This window comes from Salmo trutta, unplaced genomic scaffold, assembly GCF_901001165.1.
Source record: "Salmo trutta unplaced genomic scaffold, fSalTru1.1, whole genome shotgun sequence".
NCBI classification, from domain to species: domain Eukaryota; kingdom Metazoa; phylum Chordata; class Actinopteri; order Salmoniformes; family Salmonidae; genus Salmo; species Salmo trutta.
The window spans coordinates 19,672,087-19,694,257 of record NW_021822911.1 but is presented as its reverse complement, the minus strand read 5'-3'; the positions used below and the strand labels follow the sequence as shown (position 1 = coordinate 19,694,257).

Sequence of the window (22,171 nt, the reverse complement as noted above, 5' to 3'; positions counted from 1 at the left end):
GGATTTACCCAGCCTACAAAGCACTACAGCCACTCTGTGATGACCAGTTCTGCTCTTTTATTGAGGGATCTAGTCTGGATTAAACCTCATAGGAAGACAGTTTTATCTTGTGGAGATTTCATTCAGGTCTCTGTTTAACGGGATTCTCTGTTTGTCTTTGGCAGGAGAGAAACCAGACTCTCACTCTGACAGCGGGAAGAGTCCTTCAGGGGAACCAGACCCAGAGACGCCCAAACCAGCGAGACAACACCACTGCTCCCACTGTGAAAAGAGTTTTTGCTGGTTAAGGAACCTAAAACTGCATGAGAAGACACACACAGGAAAAAAGCCTTTCCAATGTTCCCAGTGTGGAAAGAGTTTTACCATGTTAGCTAACCTGAAAAGGCATGAGAGAATACACACAGGAGAAAAGCCTTATCACTGTTCCCACTGTGGAATGAGTTTTACTCAGACAGGGCACCTAAAATCTCATGAGAGGATACACACAGGAGAAAAGCCTTTCCAATGTTCCCAGTGTGGAAAAAGTTTTACTAAGAAAGGGCAATTAAAAGAGCATGAGAGAATACACAAAGGAGAAAAGCCATTCCAATGTTCCCATTGTGGAAAGAGTTTTACTCTAATAGGAAACCTAAAAAAGCATGCGAAACTACACACCGGAGAAATGCCTTTCCAATGTTCCCAGTGTGAAAAGAGTTTTGCCGTGTTAGCTAACCTGAAAAGGCATGAGAGAATACACACAGGAGAAAGGCCTTACCACTGTTCCCACTGTGAAAAGAGGTTTATTCAGTTAGGGGACCTAAAAGCTCATGAGAGAATACACACAGGAGAAAAGCCTTTCCAATGTTCCCACTGTGAAAAGAGTTTTATTCATTTAGGGTACCTAAAAGCTCATGAGAGGACACACACAGGAGAAAAGTCTTTCCAATGTTCCCATTGTGAAAAGACTTTTAGCGTTTTAGCTAACCTGAAAAGGCATGAGAGAATACACACTGGAGAAAAGCCTTATCACTGTTCCCACTGTGGAATGAGTTTTACTCAGACAGGGCACCTAAAAGCTCACGAGAGGATGCACACAGGAGAAAAGCCTTTCCATTGTTCCCAGTGTGGAAAGAGTTTTGCTAAGAAAGGTCCGTTAAAAGAGCATGAGAGAATACACACAGGATAAAGCCTTTCCAATGCTCCCAGTGTGGAAAGCGTTTTACCTGGTTAAGCAGCCTGAAGGAGCATAAGAAGACACACACCAAAAAAGCCCTACCACATCTCTCTCTGTGTGAACCTGAAATCACATGAGAGAATAAAGGCGCTGTGTTCTGACTTATATTTTTGACTGAGAATTTGTGTTTTTGTTTATGCCACATGAAATAATATTGTTTATGATTATACCTGTCTATATAAGGTCCCACAGTTGACAATGCACGTCAGAGCAAACACCAAGCAATGAGGTCGAAGAAATTGTCCATAGAGCTCCGAGACAGGATTGTGTCAAGGCACAGATCTGGGGAATGGTCCCAAAAAATGTCTGTAGCATTCGAGGTCCCCAAGAACACAGTGGTCACCATGATTCTTTGATGGAAGAAGTTTGGAACCACCAAGACTCTTCCCAGAGCTGGCCACCCAGCCAAACAGAGGAATTGGGAGAGAAGGGCATTGGTCAGGGAGGTGACCAAGAACCCAATGGTCACTCTGACAGAGCGACAGAGTTCCTCTGTGGGGATGGGAGAACCTTCCAGAAGGACAACCATCTCTGTAGCACTCCACCAATCAGGCCTTTATGGTAGAGTGGCCAGACGGAAGGCACTCCTCAGTAAAAGGCACATGACAGCCTGCTTGGAGTTTGCCAAAAAGGAACCTAAAGGATTCTCAGACCATGATAAACAAGATTCTTTGGTCTGATGAAACCAAGATTGAAGTCTTTGGCCTGAATGCCAAGCATCACATCTTGCGTAAACCTGGCACAGCATCAGGCTGTGAGGATGTTTTTCAGAGGCAGGAACTGGGATACTAGTCAGGATCGAGGGAAAGATGGACGGAGCAAAGTACAGAGAGCTCTTTGATGAAAACCTGCTCCAGAGCACTCAGGGCCTCAGACTGGGGCGAAGGTTCACCTTCCAACAGGACAATGACCCTAAGCACACAGCCAAGACAGTGTAGGAGTGGCTTTGGGACAAGTCGCTGAATAACCTTGAGCGAACCAGCCCGGACTTGAACCCAATCTAACATCTCTGGTGAGACCTGAAAATAGCTGTGTAGCAAAGCTCCCGTTCCAATCTGACAGAGTTTGAGAGAAGAATGGTAGAAACTTGTAACGTCATCCCCATGAAGACTGGAGGCTGTCATCGCTGCCCAAGGTGTTTCAACAAAGTACGTAGTAAACGGTCTGAATACTTATGCAGATTTTTCAGTTTCGTCTGCTAAATGACTTAAATGTAAATGTAAATTATTTTAATAAATGAGCAAAGAAATATATATAATGTATTTCCTTTGTCATTATGGTGTATTGCTTTGTCATTATGGGGTATTGTGAGGTCATTATGGGGTATTGTGTGTCAATTCAGTATTTAAAAAAAATATTTTAGAATAAGGCTGTAACGTAACAAAATGTGGAAAAAGTGACGGGGTCTGAGTACTTTCCGAATGCACTGTATTGTTACACCATGTAGGAGCAGTATAGACCTAGTCTGTTCATACATGATGTATTGTTACACCATGTAGGAGCAGTATAGACCTAGTCTGTTCATTATATACATCTATATGATGTATTGTTACACCTCCAGGTTGTGGGGGGGCCAGTACAAAAAAAAATGCATGAATTGAAATGTATGTATTCACTACTGTAAGTCGTATTATTAGTATTATCCAGAGCGACTTAAAGTAGTGAATACATACATTTCAATGCATTTTTTTTTGTACTGGCCCCCCCCCGTGGGAATCGAACCCACAACCCTGGCGTTGCAAACACCATGCTCTACCAACTGAGCCACATGGAACACAATGGAGTTCAAGTCCAAAGACTGAGATGGCCATAGAACATTTTTGATTTTATGCCCAATTAACCATTTCTTTGTGGATGTTGATGTGTCTTGCTGGAAGATCCACTTATGGCCAAGTTTCAGCCTCCTAGCAGAGGTAACCAGGTTTTGGGCTAAAAATATCCTGGTAGTGGGTAAAGTTTATTTATTTTATACAGTAATTTTTGCTCATCTTTATCAAGGCTATTAATAACTAGGTGCTTATTTTGATATCTAGTTATTTGACTGAATCAGAAATACAGATGTGGAGTAGAGGTTAAGTTTGTTTTAAATTCTCATAAAAAATCTGAACTAATCAAACAACACTTGTTGCTCTTTGCACGTGTTGATATAATATTAATATTTAATAGAGAGGAAAACAACGTTTCCCTAAACTGCTTTATAATATTATAATTCAATGAAGAAGAAAAATAGTTTTCCCTCCTCAACTGCGTTTCCTCCCTCCAGACAGCAGATGGCGATATGTGTCTTTCAGGCGATGTTTCTAGTGTGACGTATAATCTAGTGGACGGAACGCTTCTTCAACAACTGCAGCCACCTCGGTAGCTCGCTAGCCAACAAAGTCGGAACATTCAAGTTCTTTAGACACTTTCCTGGTTTAATTGTAACTGTGATTTAAACATACTTATGTGGAAACAACTAGCTACCCCATTTAATTTAATATTTACGTTGTAAGTCAACTATCTGGCTGGTTAAGTTAGCACTAGCCTAGTCGCTAATGCTAACTAGCTATTATCCCCGACCATGAGTTCACTAAACTACTCTCCTCCTGCTAAAGAAGAGGTCTGCTGGACGGAGAAAGAGGGAGTGTGGCTGAACGTTGTCGTGAAAGAGGAGAAGGAAGAAGAGGATGTTACAGTAAAACAAGAAGTAGAGGGTGAGGCTGTTACAGTGAAAAAGGAAGATAAAGACGTTACAGAGAAAGAAGAGAAAGACGCCTTCAGAGTGAAAGAGGAGGAGGATGTTACTGTGAAAGAAAAGGAGGAAGATGCCGTTTTTGGAGTGGAGGATGAAGTGAAAGAAGTTGAAGACGTTTTTGGAACGAAGGATGAAGAGGGGGAGATTACTGTCACATTAGAGGAGGACGAAGAAGATAAGACTGGAGATCTGATTAACACCAGTAAATACAGTGAGTACTATCTTATAAAACAGGAACATTGATCTGATTAACACCAGTAAATACAGTGAGTACTATCTAATAAAACAGGGACATTGATCTGATTAACACCAGTAAATACAGTGAGTACTATCTTATAAAACAGGGACATTGATCTGATTAACACCAGCAAATACAGTGAGTACTATCTAATAAAACAGGGACATTGATCTGATTAACACCAGTAAATACAGTGAGTACTATCTTATAAAACAGGGACACAAACCATTTTCAAGTCTTGCCATTGACTTTCAAGACGATTTAAGTCCAAACTGTAACTAGGCCACTCAGGAACATTCAATGTCATTTTGGTAAGCTCCTCCAGTGTAGATTTGGCCTTGTGGTTTAGGTTATTGTCATGTTAGGACGGTTTTCTGTATTCAGATCTTTGAAATGCTCTCTACCTACGTAACATTTGGTGTCTCCTTATATTACGCTGGGAAAATAGTTTTCATGGGCACAGAAATCCTAAATCATTTCAGAGTTTGCTAAATCCAATGGTTCTAACCGAGAGTCACCTTAACTTTATTGACAACTCCCAAATGGATACTGTCATTAACACAGTTCTTCAATAATTACACATAATTCTTAATACTGTAGCTGTTTAGTTACAGTCACATGTTCAACTATCATCAGCTGATCCAGGAAATCATTTTCTGAATGACAGTCACATGACAAACATCACAACATGCAACAACAACCAAAGTGCTTCTTCATTCATTACTCTGGTAAAGACAGTTATGCTGTGCTCCACGTTGGATCCAACATCCGTAACAAATTCATGTTTATAAAGTGTTATTGTCTGCTTGATTTACAGTAGGGTCTCATTAGTCTGTCTGGACACAGAGATACTTAGCTCATAATGTGTAGAGAACTGTTCCTTGGTGGATAGGCTATTGTACAACACACAGAGATATTTTCCTTTATTCAGGACATTTAGAATGACAACACATTACAGAGTAGCCTAGTGGGATTATTCACCAAATTATCTGGTGATCAGGTTATGAAATGTCATGACAAAGACATTTTAGTTTCCATGTTTCACCTGAAATATTTAATGATTTATAGTCCTAGGTCTATGTTATTGTTAGGTGACGTTATGGGCCAATTTGGGTACATTTATTTTACAAACGCTCATTGACAGACTGGTAGCAAAGCTAGTCAAGGAGCATTTTACTGGTTGAAGTGTTTTTTTTAAAGTATAAAGCAGTTGATTTGCGACAACACATTATATTATGCAGGACATTCAAATGAGCCTAACAATTATAATCCAAAGTAGTGTGAAATGTACTCATAAGCAACCTGGAAATGGAGGCTGTTTTTGCTGGCAGCCTGTAAGTTTCCCACTGTGGTGAATTAGTGAATAGACAACAGAGCTTAATGTTTCCTTGAGTAGCACTCCTGATCTTTCTTTGTAATATTCAGAATACCTTGTGAAAAACCAAAATCTTTTCTCACCATTTTTGCTCCATGCAGATAACATACATCCATAACTAGTGGTTTCCTCATTACCAGATATATACTACATCCATAACTAGTGGTTTCCTCATTACCAGATATACTACATCCATAACTAGTGGTTTCCTCATTACCAGATATACTACATCCATAACTAGGGGTTTCCTCATTACCAGATATACTACATCCATAACTAGTGGTTTCCTCATTACCAGATATACTACATCCATAACTAGTGGTTTCCTCATTACCAGATATACTACATCCATAACTAGGGGTTTCCTCATTACCAGATATACTACATCCATAACTAGTGGTTTCCTCATTACCAGATATACTACATCCATAACTGGTGGTTTCCTCATTACCAGATATACTACATCCATAACTAGTGGTTTCCTCATTACCAGATATATACTACATCCATAACTAGTGGTTTCCTCATTACCAGATATATACTACATCCATAACTAGTGGTTTCCTCATTACCAGATATACTACATCCATAACTAGTGGTTTCTTCATTACCAGATATACTACATCCATAACTAGTGGTTTCCTCATTACCAGATATACTACATCCATAACTAGTGGTTTCCTCATTACCAGATATACTACATCCATAACTGGTGGTTTCCTCATTACCAGATACACTACATCCATAACTAGTGGTTTCCTCATTAGCAGGGAGGAGTTTCTGTATCCAAATTGTGTGCGCTATAATTTGCATATAAATTCATAAAAAATCAACAATGTGATTTTCAGGATTTTTTTTCTCATTTTGTCTGTCATAGTTGAAGTGTACCTTTGATGAAAATTACAGGCCTCTCTCATCTTTTTAAGTGGGAGAACTTGCACAATTGGTGGCTGACTAAATACTTTTTTGCCCCACTGTATATATATCCACACACGCATGCATACATATACACATATTTACATACACATACCTATATAGACATAGATACTTTTTTAAAGAATATACCTTTATTCTTATTCCCTGCAAACCCTACCACCGATCGCCCAATTGGAGTAAACTAAGAAACACATCGGCTTTTACCTTCAATTTATTCATCTTATACACATTTTACAGACACAGTCTAATTTACAATAGTTATTTTTTGTTTGTTTTTAGTCCTTCCTCTATTTCTGATGTCCATCCAGTTTGATTTATATTTGTAACTGTGCTATATCACAAAGGTTCTGAACCTATATACATTTTACAGACCCCGTATGTTTTACATTGTTTATCTTGTTATTAGTCCCACCCTTCAGCTCCATTCAACCCCTCCCATCTATCCATCAACATCATCCATTTCGGATTTCTATTTGCCATATATTTTTCAACTGTGCTATGATGCTTCACAAAACAATTGAACCTTTCTATTCACATAGCTTCTACAGATTGTAAATTACAAATACATTTTTTTGCTAAAATAATTATTATATTATTGATTGATTGACTATGGCTTTTCAAATCACCCAGTACTGCTATCTGCAGCGTTAGTTCTAGGCAAATGTTGCAATTTTTCAGCCATTCCTGGACCTGTGATCAAAAACGAGCTACATATGGACAATACTAAAATAAATGATCTAATGACTCTGCCTCCTCACAGCAGAATCTGCAGAGCTGGGAAGATTGTATCCCCCATATATATAACATTCTATTAGTTGCAAGAATTTTGTATAGTAATTTAAATTGAAAAATTCAAAGTTTTGAATCCGGCGTTGTTTTGCGTATCAATTCATAAACCATGTGCCATGGAATGGGCACATCGAAAATCTCTTCCCAACTATTTTGCAATTTATATGGCACAGCTATCAGTTTTTTGGTCCTTAACCTCTCTTGGGTAGGGGGCAGTATTTTCACGGCCGGATGAAAAACGTACCCAAATTAAACGGCCTACTACTCGGGCCCAGGAACTGGAATATAAATATTATTAGTAGATTTGGATAGAAAACACTCTGAAGTTTCTAAAACTGTTTGAATGATGTCTGTGAGTATAACAGAACTCATATGGCAGGCAAAAACCTGAGAAGAATCTAACCAGGAAGTGAGAATTCTGGTGCTTGTATTCCTTTCAAGTCATTGCCAATCAAACACACGGTGAGTCATTTCCACTAGATGTCAATAGTCTTTAGAAAGTTGTTTGAAGTGTCTACGATGAACAGAGACCGAATGAGAAGCCTGGGAAGTTTGTCACCCAGAGAATGACATCACTTCATTGGGGCGCGTTCACGAGAGAGGATGTTCCGTTCCAAAACCTTTTTCAAGACACAGGAACCGTCCGGTAATATGTTTGACATGTTTGAACAAACGTAAATACATTTTTTTTAAACTTTCATCGTCACATTTTCGCCGTGCTTCCGACATTTTGAGTAGCTGAACTGAACGCGCGAACAACAAGGAGCTATTTGCATATAAATTATGGATTTTATCGAACAAAACAACATTTGTTGAGTACCTGGGAATCCTGGAAGTGCCTTCTGATGAAGATCATCAAAGGTAAGTGAATATTTCTAATACTATTTATTAATTTAGTTGACTCCAACATGGCGGCTATCTGTATCGCCTAGTGTATTTTTCTGAGCACAGTACTCAGATTATTGCAAAGTGTTATTTCCCAGTAAAGTTATTTGAAATCTGGCAATGCGGTTGCATTCAGGAGATGTTAATCTATAATTCTTTGAATGACAGTTTAATATTTTATGAAGGTTTTTGAATAGTATTTTTGTCAATTGTAGCGCTGATTCACCGGCAGTTTTGGAGGCTAAATATTTTCTGAACTTCACGCGCCACTGTAAAATGCTGTTTTTGGATATAAATATGAACTTGATAGAACAAAAAATGCATGTTTTGTGTAACATGATGTCCTAGGAGTGTCATCTGATGAAGATTGTCAAAGGTTAGTGCTTCATTTTAGCTGGTTTTCTGCTTTTGGAAGGCTACCGTTGCTTTGAAAACGCTAAGAAAATGGCTGTTTTGTTACTCTGTTGCTGTGGTGGTATCCTAACATAATGTAATGTTTTGCTTTCCCTGTAAAGCCTTTTTGAAATCGGACAACGTGGTTCGATTCAGGAGATGTTTATCTATAATTCTTTGAATAACAGTTGAATATTTTATCAAGGTTTTTGAATAGTATATCTGTAAATCGTAGTGCTGATTCACCGGCAGTTTTGGAGGCAAAATATTTTCTGAACGTCACGCGCCAATGTAAAATGCTGTTTTTATATATAAATATGAACTTTATCGAACAAAAAAATGCATGCATTGTATAACATAATGTCCTAGGAGTGTCATCTGAGGAAGATCGTCAAAGGTTAGTGCTTCATTTAGCTGTGTTTTGGGTATTTGTGATGCATGCTAGTTGCTTAGAAAATGGCTGTGTGGTTATTGTGTCGATGTACTCTCCTAATATAATCTAATGTTTTGCTTTCGCTGTAAAGTCTTTTAGAAATCGGACAACGTGGTTCGATTTCCCGAGAGAGGTTAAATGAAATTGGTATATGTTTTTATTTATCACACTTTTCTTTAACCATTTATGTTCTTTAATACAGGGCCGACATACAAGTTCCTTACTTTTTTCCTCTTCTACTTGCCTCTTCCATTTTTGTGGTTATGCTGCAATTAATTCGTTGTAATTTTGGGTAGAGCAGACATTTCCATATGTCTGTATTAGCTGCATGTGTGACATCACTCCACCAGTCCTATTTATAATATCATTCACATAAATTGTACATTTTTTTAAAATGTCTTCGAAAAATAGTTTTTTTAAATAAATTATTGTATTTGAATTTAACCACAATATTTGTTGTATTATTTGTTGTATTATTTGTTTCAGGTGGATTAAACTGAAATTGCAACCAACTTTCTAAGGCTTGTTTAAAAAAATAAAGATATTTTGGAGATTATTTCCTTTTCAAACAACCGAAAGTGGGCAGGTGTAATCTGAATAAAGGGAATAAGGCCCTTGCTGAACATAGGATGAGACATTTGTACCAATTTACTAGAAAACCAGTTTGGATTTAAATATAACTTTGGTATGACTGATGCCTTTAGTGAGGTCTAATGCTTTAATATTTAATAATTTCTGCCCTCCGAATGCATATTCGTTATATAAATAGGCCCTATTAATTTTATCTGGCTTGCCATTCCAAATAAAATGGAATCTTTTTTGTTCATATAATTTAAAAAGCAGGTCACTAGGTGTAGGCAAAACCATAAGCAAATAGGTAAACTGTGATATGATTAAAGAGTTAATCAGGGTGATTTTTCCACAAATAGACAGGTATTTTCCTTTCCATGGTAGCAAGATCTTATCTGTTTTCGCTAACTTTCTATAAAAATTTATTGGAGTGACTACATGGTAATGTAAAATTTGCATTTTTTTAGTGATCCAATACGTAGTATCATATCACTTATCATAATTTGGTTTTAATCCAGAGAGGATAGCAAAAGTATCTAGATCCTCTATGAAGCCGTAGAGAGACTCTAATTGTGGTTTTAAAAGAACATGAATCATTGGCGTACAATGACACCTTGGTTTTTAAGCCACGGATTTCTAATCCCTTAATATTATTGTTTGATCTAATCTTAACAGCTAACATTTCAGTGGCAATAATAAATAAATATGCCGATAGTGGACAACCTTGTTTTACTCCTCTAGATAGTTTAAAACTTTCTGAGATGTAGCCATTATTTACTACTTTACACCTAGGGTTACTATACATAACTTTAACCCATTTTATAAGAGATTCTCCAAAATTGAAATATTCTAGGCATTTATATATAAACTCCAGTCGTACTTTATCCATAGCCTTTTCAAAAACAGCTATGAAAACCAGGCCTGGTGTCCCTGATATTTCTTGACTGTCTTAATTTTCAAATTTAAGACGTCAATTGTTGTACAACTTCATGGGTATGATCTGGACATCACCTTTTACCTCAAATAAACAGTGGATTTCTGCTGTTGTGGGCCTTTAACCATCTGTCTGACTTTGTTGTTCACACAGGAGAGAGACGTGACTATCGTGGATCCTCTGTGGAGCCTCAACAACATCATGATGCTGACGAGGCAGAGAAGAGTCTCTCCAGATCAGAACTCCTCAAGAAACACCAGCAGAGACCCACAGGGAAGAAATCTCACTGCTGCTCTGACTGTGGGAAAAGATTCAACTCTTCATCAAACCTTAAAATACATCAAAGAATTCACACAGGAGAGAAATCATACGGCTGTGATCAATGTGGGAAGAGTTTTACTCTGCTACAAACCCCGAAATCACACCAGAGAATACACACAGGAGAGAAACCTTATAGCTGTGATCAATGTTGGAAGAGTTTTACTACATCTAGCAATCTAACTATGCACCAGAGAACACACACAGGAGAGAAACCCTTTAGCTGTGATCAATGTGGGAAGAGTTTTACTACATCTAGCTATCTAACTATACACCAGAGAACACACACAGGAGAGAATCCTTACGGCTGTGATCAATGTGGGAAGAGATTTATTCTGCTACAAACCCTGAAATCACACCAGAGAATACACTCTGGAGAGAAACCGTTTGGCTGTGATCAATGTGGGACTAGTTTTTCTCAGCTAAGCACCCTGATAGGACACCAACGGGTACACATAGGAGAGAAATCTTTTAGCTGTGATCAATGTGGGAAGGGTTTTACTACATCTAGTTGTCTAACTATACACCAGAGAACACACACTGGAGAGAAACCTTGTGGCTGTGATCAATGTGGGAAGAGTTTTACTCAGCTAAGCAACCTGATAGTACACCAGCGGACACACACAGGAGAGAAATCTTATAGCTGTGATCACTGTGGGAAGAGTTTTACTACATCTAGCTGTCTAACTATACACCAGAGAATACACACAGGAGAGAAATCTTATGGCTGTGTTCACTGTGGGATGAGTTTTATTGGGCTACAAACCCTGAAATCACACCAGAGAATACACACTGGAGAGAAACCTTTTAGCTGTGATCAATGTATGAAGAGTTTTTCTACATCTTACTATCTAACTATTCACCAGAGAACACACACAGGAGAGAAATCTTATGGCTGTAATCAATGTGGGAAGAAATACTCTGATAAAAGATCTCTGATTAAACATCAGAAAATACATGGAGTTGTTTCATGATATCAATGATATAATGTCACAATGTAGAATGTTTAAACATTGTAGTAGGGGTATTTTAATGATGTCACATTGTAGAACCCTAAACATTTGTCCCCTGTTCTATTGATTTCAACATGATATGGATATTAGCCTCAGGGGGAAAATCCAGGCTCTGAAATGGAAGAGTTACTATTTATGTGATTTAACAAAAAGTACTAACAAAGAAAGAGCTGGGTTACACTTAACATGTTGGTTACGCACTGGAATCAAAATGTATCTTACCATGTTGGCTTGAATCAAAACACAACACTTTAAAATGTTTAGGTTTTCAGTATATCCCAAACTGTTTCTGCATATCGGTTATTGATTTGAACACATTAAAACTGTTTTTTGACATTGACATTTAGCAAAATGTAATTCAAAAGTTTGGTTGTAGTTGAAAGTGAAAGTTGAGAAGATGTATTTTCTGGTAGTTTTTTCAATGACTTGAAAACAACTTAATTTCAACTACTTGCAGCCTATACACATGGACGCAGTATAATAAATTGGTCTATAATCAATTTTATTAACAATCCTACATCACTCCAGTATTTCTTTACAACATTCAAGTGCTAATTGTCTTTATTCCACTACTGAAGAAGCAGGACTCAAATCACCTCATATTTCAAACATTCAGCCTGACAAAAGATACATGTTTTATTATTACATGCCTCACCCTTAAGTTAATTATTGCCAACACATATTAACAAAGGGGTGTACATTTGCTTTTGATATTTCATATTTATAATTCATGTAACATTTAATCTTTATTTATGCAACAAACTGACAATTTTTGGGTACAATTACATTGACATTGTTGCCCTGCTTTTAGAATATCAGGGTTCATTCTCAGATGTGCCAACCCAAATGTACTAGAGCATGACATTGGGGACTGGGCCCGATCCAACAACATGCCTATCTAGTGAACCCTGAAAAGAGAGAGAAGCAGTGAGGTGGAAAGTTACTACGGATATTGCAGGAGTTTCCTCTTGAAATCAGACATGTCTGTGGTAAGGACAACTTGGTTGCTGATTGTCTCAAGGGTGGGCAGTCAAAAAGATTTGTGTTTAGCCAGTGCGTTGCCATGGATCACAATTTATTTTGACTGCATGGTTTTCCTTATTGGAGATGAGTTTTGTTTGGACTCGTTCCAAGGGGATGAGAGTTCTAGAAGCTAGTGGGTTTTAGGGGGACGAGAGTTCTAGAAGCTAGTGAGTTTTAGGAAGACGAGAGTTCTAGAAGCTAGTGAGTTTTAGGATTCTATAAAAAGAAAAAGGACAAAATATACGATTGTATATTATTATTTAGAAATACGTGTTTTTTCTTGTTTTTAATTGTTGAAAGCCAGTAGACACCATGTTTATATTGGTGAAGGTGAATCATTGTAGTTGATTATAATGTGAAATGGAAGTTGTTTTCTCTTGGTGGTAAGCAAACAAAAATTATCTTACGGTGTTACAGTCTTTGATTTTTCCATTTATGTTTGAGGTTGGACGTTAGCACGTCGTCTAGCTCGATAGCACGTCTAGCTCGTTAGCACGTCTAGCTCGTTAGCACGTCTAGCCCGTCAGCACGTCTAGCTCGTTAGCACGTCTAGCCCGTCAGCGCGTCTAGCTCGTTAGCGCGTCTTGCTCGTTAGCACGTCTAGCTCGTTAGCACGTCTAGCTCGTTAGCACGTCTAGCCCGTCAGCACGTCTAGCTCGTTAGCACGTCTAGCCCGTCAGCACGTCTAGCTCGTCAGCACGTCTAGCTCGTTAGCACGGAGGACGCACTGATTGGTGTCACCTCGTTAGTCAGTATGTGTTACACCTGTGCTGGCTTGTCCATCTCGTTAGTGGGAAGGTGTTTCACCTGAGCTGGTCCAGGTTCTATTTAAGAGTGTCTGGCCCAGTGCTCCAGTTGTCTTGATACATGTGGAGAGTCAACACCTTTAGTTGCTCCACCTTTTTGGTTTGCTTCCTGTCTTTAAGTTTGGTGTGTTTTTCTTTTGTTTGTCTCTTCTTGGGCAGATTTAGTGGGTCTCATGGTGGGTGTCTTTTAGGTCTCAGTTGTTGTTACTAGTCAACTTTCAGTGGACACCCCCATAGTGTCTTTCAGAGCCCCTCCTAAAATCATGCTTATATTTTGGGTTGGATGTTGCATCCAATTAATATTTTAATCAATGGATTTTCCTTAGAATGCTAATTCGTCTTTCAGTTGTTAATCTTATGTTTGTTGTGGTAAATATTTCTGTTTATTTTCATTGTTTTATTTTTTTCCTGTTGAAGCATCCATGTCTGAAATGTGCTGTATAAATAAAGCTTGATTTGAACATATTGCAAAAGAAATTAACCCAATGACTGACAATCAACAGACTCTTGCAAAACCAATACGTGTCTTGGTCCATCTTATTATGAAAAAGTATAAATTCAGTAAATCTCCCACTATGTCAAAATAGTGCTGGTATGTACGTTTAGTATCACTTTTCAACCAACCCAGTGCATTTGTTGAAGATAAATGTTTAATTCAACAATACGTCAAAGGATTCAACTACTGCAAACCGAAACAAACAAATGGATCAACCAGATCAATCCCACTTTTCCAGCCTGCTGAAGGCGTGGTAAACACCACCCCCGGCTCTACCAGGGGCTTGAGGTGGTCTCCCACAGCTCTGCTTATGTCATGTTCTGTGGCCTTGCTGTTCCATTTATTGACTGTCCCTGCAACACAGAAACACATTTAGTCATATTATATATAACACTCAAAGTAATGGATATGGAGCATCTATGGCCTCAGTTACACCTGGCACTTAAATGTGACATCTGTCATCCGATCACTCCAAGCTGCATTAGGTTCAGATCTACCAGGATGGGCCTTTGACATAGTCTGGATGCAGCCAGGCCACCAAATATGCATCAGCAATGTAACGAGATGGGGTGAATGAGTGGGGAAAGGTACATTTGACACAAATGACCTTCATAATATCAAAGAACAAATGTGTGTGTCTGAGGGGAAATTAACTTTCATACAGCCAAAAGGGGTGAGAAATTACACCAATATCAGTGGACAATTTGCACTAATGTAAATGAACAGATGATGGAACATATTCCCTTTAGCTGACGTGATGAACCACTAAGGGGACATAAATATTTACCATCTAAACCATGTGTGACCTCTCACCTCTCTGGCTGTAGAAGTGTTCTTCCTAACCAGTCCCTCAACAGCTCTCTGACTGAGCTCCACCCTCACTGGGTCTTCAGAGGAGAGGAAGGCTGAGGAGGGATGGAAGGATGAATGGATCAGTCACTTAATAAAGTGTAGAGCTGCTGTCTATGCTGTCTGACAAAATCACTATTTTAGTAGTTTATTAAAGTAAATAAGGCTTTATGACTGCTGAATACCAACTATCAATCACTTAGATCATGTATTTTCAGGTAGAGATACATCCATGGGACGTCCCTAGCCCATTGAAGTTGACATTTAAAATGGTTAAGGTAGGGGTTAAGGTTAGGGTTTAGGGTAGAGATGTCCCAAGGATCCCAGATAGCATTGACCATCATACATTCTTCTGTCTCATTTACATAGCAAGTGTAAAATAAACAGACAAGACAAGTAGGCATTATGGATTATGGTCATTGTAGTTAATTAGGACACGGTTGATTGGCTATCAGACAAGGTTCATTACACTGCTAGCTGGTAGGACTGCTTTGCTGGATTATACTATAGCTGAGATCCCAATACCCATGTAGACACAGCTTACTGACAGATCAATGAGGTCAGATCCCAATACCCATGTAGACATAGCTTACTGACAGATCAATGAGGTTAGATCCCAATACCCATGTAGACATAGCTTACTGACAGATCAATGAGGTCAGATCCCAATACCCATGTAGACATAGATTACTGACAGATCAATGAGGTCAGATCCCAATACCCATGTAGACATAGCTTACTGACAGATCAATGAGGTCAGATCACAATACCCATGTAAACATAGCTTACTGACAGATCAATGAGGTCAGATCCCAATACCCATGTAGACATAGCTTACTGACAGATCAATGAGGTCAGATCCCAATACCCATGTAGACATAGCTTACTGACAGATCAATGAGGTTAGATCCCAATACCCATGTAGACATAGCTTACTGACTGATCAATGAGGTCAGATCCCAATACCCATGTAGACATAGCTTACTGACAGATCAATGAGGTCAGATCCCAATACCCATGTAAACATAGCTTACAGACAGATCAATGAGGTCAGATCCCAATACCCATGTAGACATAGCTTACTGACAGATCAATGATGTCAGATCCCAATACCCATGTAGACATAGCTTACTGACAGATCAATGAGGTCAGATCCCAATACCCATGTAGACATAGCTTACTGACAGATCAATGAGGTCAGATCCCAATACCCATGTAAACATAGCTTACTGACAGATCAATGAGGTCAGATCCCAATACCCATGTAAACATAGCTTACTGACAGATCAATGAGGTCAGATCCCAATACCCATGTAAACATAGCTTACTGACAGATCAATGAGGTCAGATCCCATGTACACATAGCTTACTGACAGATCAATGAGGTCAGATCCCAATACCCATGTAGACATAGCTTACTGACAGATCAATGAGGTCAGATCCCAGTACCCATGTAGACATAGCTTACTGACAGATCAATGAGGTTAGATCCCAATACCCATGTATTGCGAACAGGTTGATTATAGCGGTAGTTGTTTCGATAGTGAAGTACTTTACAGTTATTTTGACCGCGGTGGTTATTGAAGTCGTGGTTTCCTGGAAGAAACCGTTGTTGTGCATCATCTTTCAACGCTCCAATATCTGATAATGACCAAACCTGTAGAGGCTATTTGGGAATTAAACTTTTATTAACCTGAAAGCGTTGCTTCATAGTATTACCATCTGTTGTGTTGGTAGAATGTGGAAAGACCCACCTCATTGGTTAATATTCACTGTAGTATTACCATCTGTTGTGTTGGTAGAATGTGGAAAGACCCACCTCATTGGTTAATATTCACTGTAGTAGAAACATCTGTTGTGTTGGTAGAATGTGTAAAGACCCACCTCATTGGTTAATATTCACTGTAGTATTAACATCTGTTGTGTTGGTAGAATGTGGAAAGACCCACCTCATTGGTTAATATTCACTGTAGTAGAAACATCTGTTGGGTTGGTAGAATGTGGAAAGACCCACCTCATTGGTTAATATTCACTGTAGTAGAAACATCTGTTGGGTTGGTAGAATGTAGAAAGACCCACCTCATTGGTTAATATTCACTGTAGTAGAAACATCTGTTGTGTTGGTAGAATGTGGAAAGACCCACCTCATTGGTTAATATTCACTGTAGTATTACCATCTGTTGGGTTGGTAGAATGTGGAAAGACCCACCTCATTGGTTAATATTCACTGTAGTAGAAACATCTGTTGGGTTGGTAGAATGTGTAAAGACCCACCTCATTGGTTAATATTCACTGTAGTAGAAACATCTGTTGGGTTGGTAGAATGTGGAAAGACCCACCTCATTGGTTAATATTCACTGTAGTAGAAACATCTGTTGTGTTGGTAGAATGTGGAAAGACCCACCTCATTGGTTAATATTCACTGTAGTATTACCATCTGTTGGGTTGGTAGAATGTGTAAAGACCCACCTCATTGGTTAATATTCACTGTAGTAGAAACATCTGTTGTGTTGGTAGAATGTGGAAAGACCCACCTCATTGGTTAATATTCACTGTAGTATTACCATCTGTTGTGTTGGTAGAATGTGGAAAGACCCACCTCATTGGTTAATATTCACTGTAGTAGAAACATCTGTTGGGTTGGTAGAATGTGGAAAGACCCACCTCATTGGTTAATATTCACTGTAGTAGAAACATCTGTTGGGTTGGTAGAATGTGGAAAGACCCACCTCATTGGTTAATATTCACTGTAGTAGAACATCTGTTGGGTTGGTAGAATGTGGAAAGACCCACCTCATTGGTTAATATCACTGTAGTAGAAACATCTGTTGTGTTGGTAGAATGTGTAAAGACCCACCTCATTGGTTAATATTCACTGTAGTAGAAACATCTGTTGTGTTGGTAGAATGTGGAAAGACCCACCTCATTGGTTAATATTCACTGTAGTAGAAACATCTGTTGGGTTGGTAGAATGTGGAAAGACCCACCTCATTGGTTAATATTCACTGTAGTAGAAACATCTGTTGTGTTGGTAGAATGTGGAAAGACCCACCTCATTGGTTAATATTCACTGTAGTAGTAACATCTGTTGGGTTGGTAGAATGTGGAAAGACCCACCTCATTGGTTTAATATTCACTGTAGTATTACCATCTGTGGGTTGGTAGAATGTGGAAAGACCCACCTCATTGGTTAATATTCACTGTAGTAGAACATCTGTTGGGTTGGTAGAATGTGGAAAGACCCACCTCATTGGTTAATATTCACTGTAGTAGAAACATCTGTTGTGTTGGTAGAATGTGGAAAGACCCACCTCATTGGTTAATATTTCACTGTAGTAGAAACATCTGTTGTGTTGGTAGAATGTGTAAGACCCACCTCATTGGTTAATATTCACTGTAGTAGAAAACATCTGTTGTGTTGGTAGAATGTGGAAAGACCCACCTCATTGGTTATATTCACTGTAGTAGAAAAATCTGTTGGTAGAAATCTGTTGGTTGGTAGTAATGTGGAAAGACCCACCTCATTGGTTAATATTCACTGTAGTAGAACCATCTGTTGGGTTGGTAGAATGTTGAAAAGACCCACCTCATTGGTTAATATTCACGCAGTATTACCATCTGTTGGGTTGGTAGAATGTAGAAGACCCACCTCATTGGTTAATATTCACTGTAGTGGAAAACATCTGTTGGGTTGGTAGAATGTGGAAAGACCCACCTCATTGGTTAAATATTCACTGTAGTAGAAACATCTGTTGGGTTGGTAGAATGTGGAAAGACCCACCTCATTGGTTAATATTCACTGTAGTATTAACATCTGTTGGGTTGGTTAGAATGTAGAAAGAGACCCACCTCATTGGTTAATATTCACTGTAGTATTACATCTGTTGGGTTGGGTAGAATGTGGAAAAGACCCACCTCATTGGTTAAAATTCACTGTAGTAGAAACATCTGTTGGGTTGGTAGAATGTGGAAAGACCCACCTCATTGGTTAATATTCACTGTAGTAGAAACATCTGTTAGGTTGGTAGAATGTGTAAAGACCCACCTCATTGGTTAATATTCACTGTAGTGTTACCATCTGTTGGGTTGGTAGAATGTGGAAAGACCCACCTCATTGGTTAATATTCACTGTAGTAGAAACATCTGTTGGGTTGGTAGAATGTGGAAAGACCCACCTCATTGGTTAATATTCACTGTAGTATTACCATCTGTTGGGTTGGTAGAATGTGGAAAGACCCACCTCATTGGTTAATATTCACTGTAGTAGAAACATCTGTTGGGTTGGTAGAATGTAGAAAGACCCACCTCATTGGTTAATATTCACTGTAGTAGAAACATCTGTTGGGTTGGTAGAATGTGGAAAGACCCACCTCATTGGTTAATATTCACTGTAGTGGAAACATCTGTTGTGTTGGTAGAATGTGGAAAGACCCACCTCATTGGTTAATATTCACTGTAGTAGAAACATCTGTTGGGTTGGTAGAATGTGTAAAGACCCACCTCATTGGTTAATATTCACTGTAGTATTACCATCTGTTGGGTTGGTAGAATGTGGAAAGACCCACCTCATTGGTTAATATTCACTCTAGTAGAAACATCTGTTGGGTTGGTAGAATGTGGAAAGACCCACCTCATTGGTTAATATTCACTGTAGAATTACCATCTGTTGGGTTGGTAGAATGTGGAAAGACCCACCTCATTGGTTAATATTCACTGTAGTAGAAACATCTGTTGGGTTGGTAGAATGTGGAAAGACCCACCTCATTGGTTAATATTCACTGTAGTAGAAACATCTGTTGGGTTGGTAGAATGTGGAAAGACCCACCTCATTGGTTAATATTCACTGTAGTGGAAACATCTGTTGTGTTGGTAGAATGTGGAAAGACCCACCTCATTGGTTAATATTCACTGTAGTAGAAACATCTGTTGGGTTGGTAGAATGTGTAAAGACCCACCTCATTGGTTAATATTCACTGTAGTATTACCATCTGTTGGGTTGGTAGAATGTGGAAAGACCCACCTCATTGGTTAATATTCACTCTAGTAGAAACATCTGTTGGGTTGGTAGAATGTGGAAAGACCCACCTCATTGGTTAATATTCACTGTAGAATTACCATCTGTTGGGTTGGTAGAATGTGGAAAGACCCACCTCATTGGTTAATATTCACTGTAGTAGAAACATCTGTTGGGTTGGTAGAATGTGTAAAGACCCACCTCATTGGTTAATATTCACTGTAGTGTTACCATCTGTTGGGTTGGTAGAATGTGGAAAGACCCACCTCATTGGTTAATATTCACTGTAGTATTACCATCTGTTGGGTTGGTAGAATGTGGAAAGACCCACCTCATTGGTTAATATTCACTGTAGTATTAACATCTGTTGGGTTGGTAGAATGTGTCAAGACCCACCTCATTGGTTAATATTCACTGTAGTATTAACATCTGTTGGGTTGGTAGAATGTGTAAAGATCCACCTCATTGGTTAATATTCACTGTAGTAGAAACATCTGTTGGGTTGGTAGAATGTGGAAAGACCCACCTCATTGGTTAATATTCACTGTAGTAGAAACATCTGTTGGGTTGGTAGAATGTGGAAAGACCCACCTCATTGGTTAATATTCACTGTAGTAGAAACATCTGTTGTGTTGGTAGAATGTGGAAAGACCCACCTCATTGGTTAATATTCACTGTAGTAGAAACATCTGTTGGGTTGGTAGAATGTGGAAAGACCCACCTCATTGGTTAATATTCACTGTAGTATTACCATCTGTTGTGTTGGTAGAATGTGTAAAGACCCACCTCATTGGTTAATATTCACTGTAGTAGAAACATCTGTTGGGTTGGTAGAATGTGGAAAGACCCACCTCATTGGTTAATATTCACTGTAGTAGAAACATCTGTTGTGTTGGTAGAATGTGTAAAGACCCACCTCATTGGTTAATATTCACTGTAGTATTACCATCTGTTGGGTTGGTAGAATGTGTAAAGACCCACCTCATTGGTTAATAATCACTGTAGTAGAAACATCTGTTGTGTTGGTAGAATGTGGAAAGACCCACCTCATTGGTTAATATTCACTGTAGTAGAAACATCTGTTGGGTTGGTAGAATGTGTAAAGACCCACCTCATTGGTTAATATTCACTGTAGTATTACCATCTGTTGTGTTGGTAGAATGTGGAAAGACCCACCTCATTGGTTAATATTCACTGTAGTAGAAACATCTGTTGTGTTGGTAGAATGTGGAAAGACCCACCTCATTGGTTAATATTCACTGTAGTAGAAACATCTGTTGGGTTGGTAGAATGTAGAAAGACCCACCTCATTGGTTAATATTCACTGTAGTAGAAACATCTGTTGGGTTGGTAGAATGTGGAAAGACCCACCTCATTGGTTAATATTCACTGTAGTAGAAACATCTGTTGTGTTGGTAGAATGTGGAAAGACCCACCTCATTGGTTAATATTTACTGTAGTAGAAACATCTGTTGGGTTGGTAGAATGTGGAAAGTCCCACCTCATTGGTTAATATTCACTGTAGTATTAACATCTGTTGGGTTGGCAGAATGTGGAAAGACCCACCTCATTGGTTAATATTCACTGTAGTAGAAACATCTGTTGTGTTGGTAGAATGTGGAAAGACCCACCTCATTGGTTAATATTTACTGTAGTAGAAACATCTGTTGGGTTGGTAGAATGTGGAAAGTCCCACCTCATTGGTTAATATTCACTGTAGTATTAACATCTGTTGGGTTGGCAGAATGTGGAAAGACCCACCTCATTGGTTAATATTCACTGTAGTAGAAACATCTGTTGGGTTGGTAGAATGTGGAAAGACCCACCTCATTGGTTAATATTCACTGTAGTAGAAACATCTGTTGGGTTGGTAGAATGTGGAAAGACCCACCTCATTGGTTAATATTCACTGTAGTAGAAACATCTGTTGGGTTGGTAGAATGTGGAAAGACCCACCTCATTGGTTAATATTCACTGTAGTAGAAACATCTGTTGTGTTGGTAGAATGTGGAAAGACCCACCTCATTGGTTAATATTCACTGTAGTATTACCATCTGTTGTGTTGGTAGAATGTGTAAAGACCCACCTCATTGGTTAATATTCACTGTAGTAGAAACATCTGTTGGGTTGGTAGAATGTGGAAAGACCCACC

General features: G+C 38.8%; 2 protein-coding genes across 2 annotated transcripts in view; both read left to right on the top strand.

Annotated features, from left to right (window-relative positions):
• The first annotated feature begins 233 nt into the window (after positions 1–233).
• LOC115186746 (zinc finger protein 551-like) lies at positions 234–1,248 on the top strand. The gene has a single exon (XM_029746266.1). It carries the CDS (start codon positions 365–367, stop codon positions 1,163–1,165), a length of 801 nt encoding a protein of 266 aa, XP_029602126.1. The 5' UTR covers positions 234–364; the 3' UTR covers positions 1,166–1,248.
• Positions 1,249–5,493: 4,245 nt separating this feature from the next.
• LOC115186536 (zinc finger protein 420-like) overlaps positions 5,494–22,171 on the top strand; it is a gene marked incomplete at its 3' end in the record, with an annotated part of 42,693 nt that continues 26,015 nt past the window's right edge. The window contains exon 1 of the mRNA XM_029746149.1: positions 5,494–5,519. Within this exon, the coding sequence (XP_029602009.1) occupies positions 5,494–5,519 (26 nt within the window). The remainder of the gene's footprint in view (positions 5,520–22,171) is intronic.

What these genes read in the sequence shown, in the direction of transcription:
- LOC115186746 (XM_029746266.1), top strand. Translation starts at nt 365, where the DNA reads ATGTTAGCTAACCTGAAAAGGCATGAGAGAATACACACAGGAGAAAAG.